The sequence below is a fragment of the Prorops nasuta genome, unplaced genomic scaffold (genome assembly GCF_024137725.1).
Source record: "Prorops nasuta isolate Cenicafe-Biocafe unplaced genomic scaffold, Cenicafe_Pnas_1.2 PNAS00014, whole genome shotgun sequence".
In the NCBI taxonomy this organism is placed as follows: domain Eukaryota; kingdom Metazoa; phylum Arthropoda; class Insecta; order Hymenoptera; family Bethylidae; genus Prorops; species Prorops nasuta.
The window spans coordinates 1,317,459-1,329,348 of NW_027116811.1; the positions used below are offsets into that span (position 1 = coordinate 1,317,459).

General features: G+C 52.3%; 1 protein-coding gene across 1 annotated transcript in view; it reads right to left on the minus strand.

The window, feature by feature from the left end:
• LOC136778471 (uncharacterized) overlaps positions 1–11,068 on the minus strand; it is a 29,035-nt gene extending 17,967 nt beyond the window's left edge. Inside the window, exons 1-2 of the mRNA XM_066735321.1 lie at positions 10,899–11,068; positions 6,804–8,142 (exon numbers count right to left, since the gene is read on the minus strand). Coding sequence (XP_066591418.1) covers positions 6,804–7,904 — 1,101 coding nt within the window. The 5' untranslated portion in view covers positions 7,905–8,142; positions 10,899–11,068. The remainder of the gene's footprint in view (positions 1–6,803; positions 8,143–10,898) is intronic.
• Between the last annotated feature and the right edge of the window lie 822 nt (positions 11,069–11,890).

Below are 11,890 nucleotides of genomic sequence, written 5' to 3' on the forward strand. Positions count from 1 at the left end.
CAGCCGTGGTAGTCCCCGAGGAACACTTAGAGCAACTTCCGGGTGTTCAGTCAAATCGCCTCTTCGTCGGCTACCAGTAACGATCCGTTCCAAGCTTCCTCCAACGGGCCTTTAACCACTCGTCCACGCCTACGCTTCGTGCGTGCTCGTGCTCGTTAGACGAATATTTCATCACCGATTCGCCATTGGAAATAACGCAGGGATTTTCCGAAGGGATTGGGAATTTTCTGCCGAGAGTCCTGAATTCGATATCCTGTATATATCTATATAGGTACATATAGCGCTGGAATGGAAGAACAGGAGGGAGGAGGGGGAGAAAAGAAGTATCGACGAAAGGAACATCGCTTCCTTATCTGGCCATCAGCACGCTTCTGCACTCAAATAACGAACCGGTATTCCCTAACTGTTTGTTGCTGGCTGGAGCGGGCCGCATCCGGTACCGCAAAGTCTCCCATCCGGCCAAAGCGGTAAGTTAGACTCATGCAAGTTACGCCACGCTGGAGGGGATATAGGAATACGGGGGGAGGGGGAGATCGCTCTCGGTGGGAAAGGGTCGATACGTATCACACCGAAGCCAAGTGCAATATATATATATATATGTAGAGAGAGAGAGAGAGAGAGAGAGAATAAGAGCAAGCTGAAAGAATCGTGAAACGCCGCTCTTATTTATCGTCCGAAGCTCCCGGCAATTTTATCATATTTCAATTAAGTCAGATTTCAGGTCGTGAACGGCATTTTGCTTAACGAGGGGAAAATCGATGCCGGTGCTCGTCTCGAATTTCCAAATTCAGCCGATGAGAATCGCTGTCATCGCCGTTGTCCTTGATATCCGTTTAATGGGTCTCCAGTTTCCCGGCGTCTTCGACGAAAGATCCGGCTATTTTCAGCCGAAGATTTGGCGGATCATCGTGAAAGTCGAAGAGGGCTGAGAGAGATCAGGATAGGGATCGCAGTCGTGTGCTATCGAGCTGATCTGCGAGAGCAGCCACGGCGCGGCGTATCAGGAGGAGGAGGAGGAGGAGGGTGGGGGTGCGATCGGGAGGCGGCAGCAGGAGAGTTGCACGTTTGCTCCGGCTGCCTCTGCACCATCTATTTTTATCGGCTGACTGCGCAGTGTGGGACAAAAAGCTGTGGCTTCACTCCCATTCTGTCCCCTGGGTTTCTTTCTAGCGTACACGAGTCCGTGTTAGCACACGCGAGCCTGCAGCGATGCAGAGAGAGAAAGAGAGAGAGAAGAGGAGGAGGGGGGGGGGGGGGGAGACAGAGTCGCGTTAGCCACGGGACTGGAGAGAAATATCGAGCCGTGGGTATATATACGTACGAGAGCGAGGAGGATGCGGTGAGAAGCTGCAAGAGGAGTCGAGCGAAGCATCGAGCGAGCGGCGAGCGCGCGCCAGTGTAGAGGATGCAGTGTAAGGGTGGGGGGGGGGGGGGGAAGCACGAGGGGGAAAAGGCTGTGTGCAGTGTGAGAGGCCGAGGCTCCCTTGGCGGCCCGCTGCTAATTGCCGCTGGCCGCTCCTGGCTACGGGCCGCTGAGCATCGCTCTACGCACAACACAGCCGCTCCCCGCTCTCTTCAACATTCTACTCCGTGCCATCTTTTTCTCTCTCACCCGTAAACCCTCCAACCGTATCTATTCGTCCTCCGGAACTCACGGCTCGCCTTTAACCTTCTGCTGTATACTTGTCCGAGAAAAGAGCCGCTCCTCCGGCTTTTATTCGATTATTAAACGCTTCGTGTCTTTATTGATAGAGAGAGAGAGAGACTGGTTGTTTTCGGCTAGATCGAAGCGTCTGGTCGTCCGACACAGTTTCATCTTGTCAGGAACGATGGATCGGCCCGCGACAAAGCTTGCAACGACGAGATAAGAGCGACAATGTAGCCGGAGGACCAATGGCAAATGCAACGCTGGCACGTACCGACGGAAAAGCCAGAAAGCGCCAGATATCGTTTCTCCTCACTTTCTCTCTCTCTCTCTCTCTCTCTCTCTCTCCCTCTCCCTCCCTCGCTCTATCTCTCTTTCGGCCGCCTGCGCTACTCTTTCTCTCGTTGCACGCCAGCTCGTAAAATACAGCTCCGCGTTCCCTTATGCTCTCGGCACATTTTTTCTTCTCTCTCTCCTCCTCCTCCACCTCCGCCTCTGCTCCCACCAAGATAAATCGCTACGTTGCGAGAACGCCGAAACCCCAAGCTTCCCTCTCGGAATAGTTTTCTTCTTAAAAGGCGATTTTTTACTTTGTGTAAATTTTACGAATAGAGCCATTTAATAGTCTCCCGGGCAGTTTTCCAGGAATAATGCAACTGTTGCGAGAGTCCTCGAGTGAAAATCGTGTTTTCCCGATATCACTCTCTCGTGGCAAACACATTCGGTTTCCGACTTGCAGTCGCGAGGAACAGCAGCAGCAACAACAGTAGCAGTCCTCGGCACAATTCTTTCGGTCACGAACGAGCCCGAGCGAGATAAAATTGCGACACAAAGGATTCCTTGAGAATGGTAACGCGGTAAAATTGCCATGCCGGCTCTCATTTTTATGCCGATGGGAAATTTTTACAGTTGTAACTGCTAAGAAGCGATTAGCATTGAGCGGTAAAAAAAGATATCTTTCACGGCTCGAGGCACTCGCGTGACAACGACGAGAGGCTATTGGTCAGCGACCTGTTCCAAGTATCCAACAATTCTATTATTATTGGATCATCGAAAAACGTACGTACTCTGCTAATTGACGGAGGCGCTGCGGTGATATATCGCTGTGGACGTTGACCGATAACCGGGGCGCGAGCCAATAATACATGTATATATTTTGAAACCATCATCCGTAATATATATAGGAAAGATGAAAATATTGGCTCCCAGTACACAGTGTCGAAGAGAGAAAGACGATTAAGCAGCGAGATATACGAGATTGGCGCGGTAGAATTATTTATCGCCGGTGGAAGGGATTCCTTCGGGTCGATTTAACCGGACGATAGAGAGGAGAGGCCTAATCTGTGCAGCGCGCTGCCAATAAAAGCGTAAAGTGAGAATATCGATGCGAGAATCTCATTGGAGAGAAAAGAAACCCGGGGCAGGAATATCTACTGGAGCGGATCCCGAAGCTAACCGAGAGAAAGAGAGAGAGAGAGAGAGAGAGAGCATTCGCGGCGTTTCTCTCTGCAGCGTGCGTGACTCAGCAGAGTCGAAAGCGTCGAAAGAGCGGAGGAGAATTGTGCGCGGAGGATATATGTTGGGGATATATGGATGGGAGATCGTCGACCACCCTCGTTAGGCCCCTGCCAACCTTCGCTGCCACTCGTGTATAACCGAAGCTCCCACACCCACACACACACACACTTAACTTGAAGTTGGCGTTCATAATAATTGAGCCGTGATCCAGTACGATCGGCGACGGATCCGGTCCGGAATATTGGAAATAAAGCTCAAGAGCCAATACTTCCGTTCACGCCTTCCGTTCGACCAGCTGGTCTACTCTCGCGACACGCGCGTCAGCTTTATCACGTAGCCATCGCGTAAAATACAAGCTGATTGGCAACTTCAAATATTTATTCCGTCTTCGTTTCCCGTCCCATCGGTTCCGCCGTGTCCGATGGATTAAAAAGCAATTTCGAAGGTTTTCCATGGCCTAGGTGTGCCATGGAGGGTGACAGATATAATATACATATATATATATATATATATATATATATACTAACATTCCTATATGGGACAGGGGAAAATTCCGAGATGCGAATTATCTGTTCGCACAGCCAAGTCCATATATATATACATCGAGAGAACTCGAGCGTACACTATCTCTATCAGTAGCGTATTCCCCCACCGGCAGCGGTAATGGGGCCGTTTCTCTTTTTGTTCCATTAGTTTCTTAGAACGGCACGGCACGCCACGCCACGGCTGACGGTACATGGAGCGCTTTTCGCACGTCCGACCTGCTTCCCCGTTCAGTCCATTCATCCTAGGCACGGAAGTGTCTGCTACCCCTCGGCTGGGTGGTCCTAGCGCGCACAATGCCAAGCGAGCTCAGTCAGCCAGCCGAAGCGAACAACGCCCGAGCGATTAGTACGAAAGAGTGGAAAACCGACAGATGCTGCGCTCGCTCTCCTATATATATACACATATATATATATATATATATACCATTCAACTCTCGGATTCAGCTCTCCCGGCTCTATTGACGTAAGAAATGGCACGTCTTTTCGCGGAATTTCTCTCGCGACTTCTCCACTGCAATATCGCTTACCGGATTATTTCTTAGCTGCCGACGTCGCGCGCTGCTCTCGCTATTTTCCACCGTGGTGCCGAGCAATGTACCTTCTATATACCTCGACTACCGTACACGCTCCGTACCGAAGATTCCTTTCCAGGGATTATATAGGACGGAGAATTGGCTATTCCTGAAACTCCACGCTCGTCCGTGTACATGTCTTAGAGGTAGAGTGGAAGGGGGGTGGTGGCTAATAGCGGGTCCCGCGAAGAAATCTGGCACGGTTCCAGCGGGAAGGTGGAAAATGTGTTGGAAAAAGTCGACGGGGTGGGGGAGATCGAAGCGGGAGAGGGGGGGGGGGGTGGGCAGGACAGACAGGAGAGGCAGGAAAGCACGCGATATGCGTGACTCGTGTGTGCGTGCAGCCGGCGGCTCGTATACTCGTACGGGACCTTTAGCGGCTCGTGAGCCGCAGTCGGGACGATCAATGACAGCCTCTCGAGCTCTCCTTCTCCACTCCATCCGTCTCTCTCTCTCTCTCTCCCACTCCCCGAGCAAGAGAGCGAGAGAGAGCTCCCTCTCAATCAAGATAGACGCGCGAGAGGCTTAGCACCGAGAGGAGCCGAACGCGCCAGCCGCCCGGCAGAATTTCTCTGTGACGGGAGAGAGAGAGAGAGAGAGAGAGAGAGACCACGTCGGAAAGCCGGCGCCACTGCTTCGGGCAGGACGGGATAGCGATAAAGTAGGATGGGAGGGTGGCTCTTATATACTATATATATAGTCCTCTATATGCCCTGTTGTACACACAGATGTGTTGCGCTATATATACGCTGACAACCATTTCGAGCAAGCGAGCAGGAAAATGCCAAGCGAGTGTGAAAGAAAGAATGAGAGAGGGAGAGAGAGAGAGAGAGAAACAAGGCCGCGACGAGAGGAAAAAGAAGAGCGCGAACAGGCCGACCGAGCGGGAGGGAGAATATTGGTATTGGTGGAGAAAGGAAGGGATAGAGACGCGCGGTGAACGCGAGAGGCGAGGTGGGGTACGGTGGTAGTAGTAGTAGTGGTAGAGAGCAGTGGTGATGGTGGTGGAGAGGATACCACCACAGCCTGTCTGTGCCTCTGCTTCGGAAAGTGACTAATGACTAGCCGGCCAGACCTACTCTTCTACCACCCAGAGCGACGGAGACAACCTTCTCATTCTCGCTACACCGCTCACCTCCCCCCTCCCCCATCCCTCGCTCACACTCTCTCACTCTACACTCTACTCCACTCACCACTCTCCTTTTTCCCCCTCCCCGACTGATTTTGCCTTTGCTCGACCCGACGAGAGATATCAGAAGGTGCGCGCCTGTTATCTGCCAGCCCTCGACGACGGTCAACCGTGAAAAATGACTATCGCCGTGGAGAAAATATTTTACGAATGCCGGACGGGGACGGACGGATGGACGGACGTACGTACGTACGTACGTAGTACGGCCGATGCCTAGCCGTGTCAGAGCTCTGTAAAGGCGTTTGCTCGCGCCACGTATATGTTTGTACCAGGCGTGCGACACACGTTGAACGCGCGAAGCTTCCGAAGAGCACGATCGCGATCGATGCGTCGGTTAAAAACTGCCAATCCCATCGGGAAAATCTCCCGCTTCTCGCTTTTAAAGCGTCACGCGATACCTACACATGCACACGCATGTATATATATATATATATATATATATATATATAGTTCTCCGCGCGCGCTCGAGAAGTTCGGGTAAAGCGGCGACGCGGGCTTTTATCGAAAAGCGTCGAAGGAAGCGAAGGAAAGGAGTAGTCGGTGAGTCTGGTAATTTTCCTTCCGTGAGAACAAGGGAAGACACTCCTCGCTCCCACTTCCGTACTAGGAGGATCTCACGGATGTCGGAACCGTAAACGGCGCCGCCGTGAGTTTCCTGGGTTTTAAAATCAGGAGCACTTTGGCTTATTGTTATAGTCGAGAGGAGATCCGGCCAAGCATCGGGAGATCTCACGCCTTTATTCTACAAATGTTCAAACGGATTGGAGCAAATAATCGAATATCTATACCCGATGATTCTTGCCTCCAGTCAAGTGGCAATTTATTAGTACTTTTAACGAGAAATCCCGACCCCCTGTTCGATGAGTGGGAGAAGATGCGCGCGAGAATCCCCGAGTATTTTATGCAAATGCGAGAGATGGGTTTTTAGAGGCTAGGATTCCTGGATAGAACGGGATTTTCATCGGGATTGGCGTGAAATCGCACGGCATTAGCGGGAATTATTGCGAGGTCGTAAGCGCGACGAGCGGTTGCTACGGGCTTGGCGAAGCTCCGCCAACTGGATCGAAGCGCCGTTGCCCACACTTTTTTTCCGCCAACGCTCCGTTCCAACACACACACATACACACATTTATATAATTAGAAATAACGAAGACAACACCTTATCCGCGAGCCACTCTCTTTACGTTGATCAGTGTGTCGAGAACTCTATCCTCTCGAAAGAGACTCGAGTGAGAAAAGCGGAAATTTCATGCAGCGATATACATGTCAGGCGTATCCCGACTCTATACCTATATAGTTCTTCTTCTTATACTCGAGATTGAACTCGCACTCACCTTGTTATGCGGCAGCTGAGTGGGTACGTAGAGAGGAGGGTCCAATCCAGGATTGGTCACGGCGTGTCTACCGATGATCCTGTCCGCTGGTTTAGCGTCGTATCCTTCCGGTTGACCGATGTGAAAACCTTTGCTCTTAACCCAGAATCTGAACTTGCTATTCTCGGCGCTGTTCACCTCCTCGCCCCTCAGAGTCCTCAGGATCCTCGCGTATTTCTTGATGGTGATGGTCTTGGTCTTGGCGAGGTCGCCGTAAGTCTTGATGACCCAGGGTTGATAGGCGTTGAACATGCTGTCGTTGGGGAACTTGTTGGGCATGATCGACGGTTCCTGGGGTTTCTGCATCCCGTAGGGACCGTTCGGTACCATCGGCTGGACTCCCGGGAAGGGCAGAGGCAGTCCCTTGGATTCCAGACTGGAATTCGACTTGGCGGAGCCGGAGTAGCCGGTGGCCAGAGCGGCCACAGCGTTACCAGCGCCGCTGTTGAGCGAGCCACCGGTCATATTCGAAATGTCCAGGTAGGAGACCGAGGAGCTCTTGCCGAGATTCGTCGCGTTCCCGACGAAGGTCGCCATCGACGTAGACATGTAAGGAATCGGGGTGGGCATGCCGAGGCTCGCTGCGCAAAGCCCGCCAGTTTGACCGCCGGCCATGCCGAGTCCGGGGACGGTCGAGTACGAGGAGACATCCGGTATGCTCGATGCACCGGACCAACCGCCGCTCAGCACGCTTCCGGTGCTCGATTGAATGTCCGCCGGCGTTCCAGACGTCACAGCGCCGCCGGATCCCGAGTTCTTCCCCGACGAGGAGGCTGACCTCGTACCGGAGGCTCGACCCTTGGCCTGAGTATCGCCGGAAGTCATATTGGCCGACGTCGAGGACAGCGTAGCCGTGCTCTTGGTGCAACTGGTCGACGTGCCTCTCGACTTTTTCGACGGCAGCTCGCCGCCACCGTTCATGGAGTTGAGGTTGCCATGGGACGGGCTGTTGTTATTCTCCGAACGGGACCTCTTCCCCGAGGAACTCTGCGAGTGGCTGGCCGGCGTCGGTGAACTGTTCACCGGAACTCGTCGCCTCAGGCCCATCGTCGCGGTAGCCATGACAGTTTATCGCCCGTGTCGCCCGCGCCTTTTCGCCTCGAGAGACTCTGTCTCTTATTGGCCACACTGTGTATATATATATATATATATATGTATAAGTATCACTGAATCCAATATCCCATCGACGGTGAACGATTAGTTATCCTCAATGGACGCGGTATCCTTCGGCATATCGTCGCTGAAACGTGCACCAGTAATCTTCTATATTTTGCTCCAGTTAGCCTCTCGCGGGGATCGCCTGAAACAAAAAAGTATATCGAGGAATGAGGACGAGAGGAATTAGGTATGCGCGCGATTACGAGGCGGAAACGATTAAACGTGGGGCGCCGCTAATGGAGTACGGGCCACCGGAGAGTGTTCAGGTCGGTCGGGGAATGAAGAGACTCTCGCGCGAACGAGCTGCCGCCGCCGGCGTGCGCGCGCGAGCGAGCGAACGAGCGATTCCACGCTCCGTTCCGAACGGGAGGCTTACGGCCACGAGGCATATAATAAATATGTCGCTGGAATAGGCTGAATATCTTCTCCGGTCAAGACGCCTTTTTTCCTCGGATTCCACACGGCATTCATCTCTAAATTAGGATTTCTCCGCGTTCTACATCGCGCGTGCGATAGCTGGTCAATTTTTTCTCAACGAAAACCTCTCTATACATGTATATATATATATATATAATATATACCGCAATGACACGTGTCTGCTAATAGTCAGTTTCGACAAAAAGATAACTAACGAGATATATAATGGCAGAAAAATTCTCCCCTTTTCAGAGAGAGTTTTCTCTCCCCTTTTTTCTCTCCCTCTCTCTCTCTCTCTCTCTCTCTCTCTCTATATATATATATATATATATCTGCACAGACGAAACAGCCATTGTCAGTCCCCTGCAACGGGCATTCACGCTAGTCCGTGTCCCACAACCCCGAAGCCTATACCCTCAATCGATATCGCGTAACGTACATTCTTTCTCCCTTATCCCGATGCTCGGTTAGGACGTGGTACCGCTCTTCGAAGCCCTACTCGCTTCCCGATTAAACCGTATTATCCGAAGAAGATGCTCGCTAGGAAAATTGAAGCGTGGAGAAGTTATAATTAGAGTCACTGGGGAAATTTGAACCGTCAACGATAGCGGATATCAGTTGCTGCCGATCCTGTAGCAGCTGAGGGCGTAGAGAACGTTAAACCGCGTGGGCGAACGTCGCGAACGGTCAGTCCGAAGGTACGACAGCTATATAGATGTGTGCGTGCTTTGCTATATTCGAGCGAGAGGGGGGGGGGGAAGAGAGTTAATTGAATAAAACCAATCGAAGCGTATAGCATCCGGTATAATGGTCTCCGCGCGATATTCGCGCTCCTTTAGGTGGCAGAAAGGGTCCCGGGGACCTCTGAAGTTGCACACAAGTCACGTTTAGTGGCTTGGGACCGCCATATTATACCGCGTCTCTGTCTCTTCGTCCGTGCAGCAGTACACACACACACACACACTCACAGGAACACGCATATTATGGCCCCTATAATGTGGGCGAGCTCGCACACCACGCCCGGTGTCACGCTACGTGCTTCCTGCCGCAGGCTCGGTGTGACAAAAGGCCTTATGTCCGCTCTCGCTCGTGGGACACTCGTGATCGCAATGTGTAATCAAGCTCGCATGGCCACTGTATTACCACGTACTCCCCCCATGCCTCTCCCACCATCGACCTCTCCCCCGGGGGCGTGCACGCGGACCCTTTCGGTTATCCATTTCCCGCGCGTGCACCACCGCACGCTCTCCTCTCTCTCTCTCTCTCTCTCGCTTTCTCTCGCTCTCTCAGCCAACTAGAAACCCACCAACCCTTCAAAATAAACGCACCAACTTCTTTTTCATCTTATAATTTCTCCCATATACTGACTTTTGAGCTCTTTCCAGAAATCAAACTGCTCGGAATCGCGTTCGATACTATAATAATTTCTCTCGATGTTCGAGTCGCCGTTAGAATTGATAGAGAATCGTATGAAAATACATGGGTAATTTTTCCAAGAGTCATCTTCTTCGAAAGGACGTTCAATCGATATTGTTGTAACACTACGATGATTATAGATTGGCCAGGCGAGTACTAAAAAAAAGTCCGAACGGAAAAATCATGCATATATATATATATATATAGAGAGAGAGAGAAAGAGAGAGAGAGAGAGGACGCGTCGCCGCGTAAAGCAGCTAGGAGAGAGAAAAGATTGAAAGGCGAAGAGTGGCGAGAATGGTGTGCGGCGGCAAGTTGAATTCCCAAACGGGCGGGTGTGGCGACCGGCCCGCAGCGGGCATCGAAACGAATGCCGCCCAGCCGCTATCTCTCCTGTCACTGGCACGTCGCGTTTCGCTTTTTCACCGCGATTTCTGCCCGCAAAAACCAGATGCGATCTTTTCTCCCACCTTCCGCTCCGCCGTGCCGTTTCACGATCGATAAAATTCATTTCTTATCGATCGGACGCAACCTCGAAAGCTTCGCCCGACCAAAATCTCGCGTTTCGCCTTAATCCAAACGATGGAAAAAACTGGCGGCGCGACAGTTTTTTCACGCCTCTCTCGATACGGTGGGTGGAGAACGCGATAAGGACGAGAAAAATGAATGGGAGAGTGAGTAGGGGGAGGGTGAGGGGAGGGGGGAGTATTTACAGAACGAAATCCCATCACTCACGCTCCGGACTCTTGCCGTCCCCACGTTGGTCAGTGGAGCACGCGCGGATCCGGAAGCGTCGCGGCGCGATAATCTCGCGAGATTAAAGCGGCGCCGTCAAAGCCAGCTAATCCTCGCGTTGGATCGATGACATCCTTGGGGAACTTATCGCGAAGCACCGAAGCGAAAACTACTGCGAGATCCGGTAGAGTGACGGAGATAAGTCCTCGCGCGGCACTATTGGACCCGTCGTCGAGGACGATTTCGCGGAAAAATCATAAAAAGCAAAATTTCTATAAATATATATATGTATATATATATATATATATAGGAGTATCGCACTGTGCGAACCTTTTGGTGATACGCGAGAGAAAAATCCACTGGTAGATCCTTGGGCGGAGGTTTGTACAGTCACTCGAACAGTTTGTTGAACTCTTATATTTGTTGATGTTTTTTTACTACACTTCCTTGTGGAGTTTTTTGTTTGTGAAGCGCGAAGCACCGGGTAGGCACGTTCGACGGTGCTCGGCACCGAAGCGAGTATAGGAAGACTGCGAGCGTCCGCGACGAGCGGTAGTAGGAGTAGGAAGGATAGGAGGTGGGAGGTGGCTGAGGAGAGGGGAAACGCCGGCGCGGATGGCGAGGGATGGTGAGCGGCAGGGGTATGGCCAGTGGCAGTGTGGCAGGGCTTTCGTCAGCGGGGAAAGAGGGGGCTTCGAAAGGGGATAGGGGGAGGGGGAGGAGGGGACCTCTCGGTTGACTCGGTGTGGCGAGCGGTATCTCAGCCACGAAAAGCGTCCCGCGATCAGGTGACAGCGAGAGTACACACAACGACTGTATATATATACCAATACATGGATCGGGAGAGAGTGAGAGAGAGAGAGAGAAGCCGATCTCAGCCGACTTGGCCGATTCTGCCGAGCCGGTGCGCGCCAGAGGCTTTTCGGAGAGCGAAAGTATGCACGCGCGTGAGCTCGCACACGCTCGTGGAGCCAACGACGGATTATATGGTGAGAGGAAGGGGAGGGAGGGAGGGGGGGGGAATACTGCGCTAAGCTCGGTAACGAAGGAGAGGGATTTAAAAAATATCCGTGAAGAAATATTCGTGCGGGATCCCTCTTCGAATGCGCGAGAGGGATAAAAAAAGGTAGAGCTGAGGCGTCGGGACGATCAGAGCGATGAGCGAGCGAGAGAGGAAATTGGAGGCAGGACTGATCGTTTCTGAGTGCAAATGGTTCGGCGTGCGGTGGGACACTGGCTGACTGCGGATAGCGGGTGGCGCGCTGTTGGCGTGCGATACTTGTGGGACGGTTCGAGTCTCGGGTAGAGCCGGTGGGACAGCG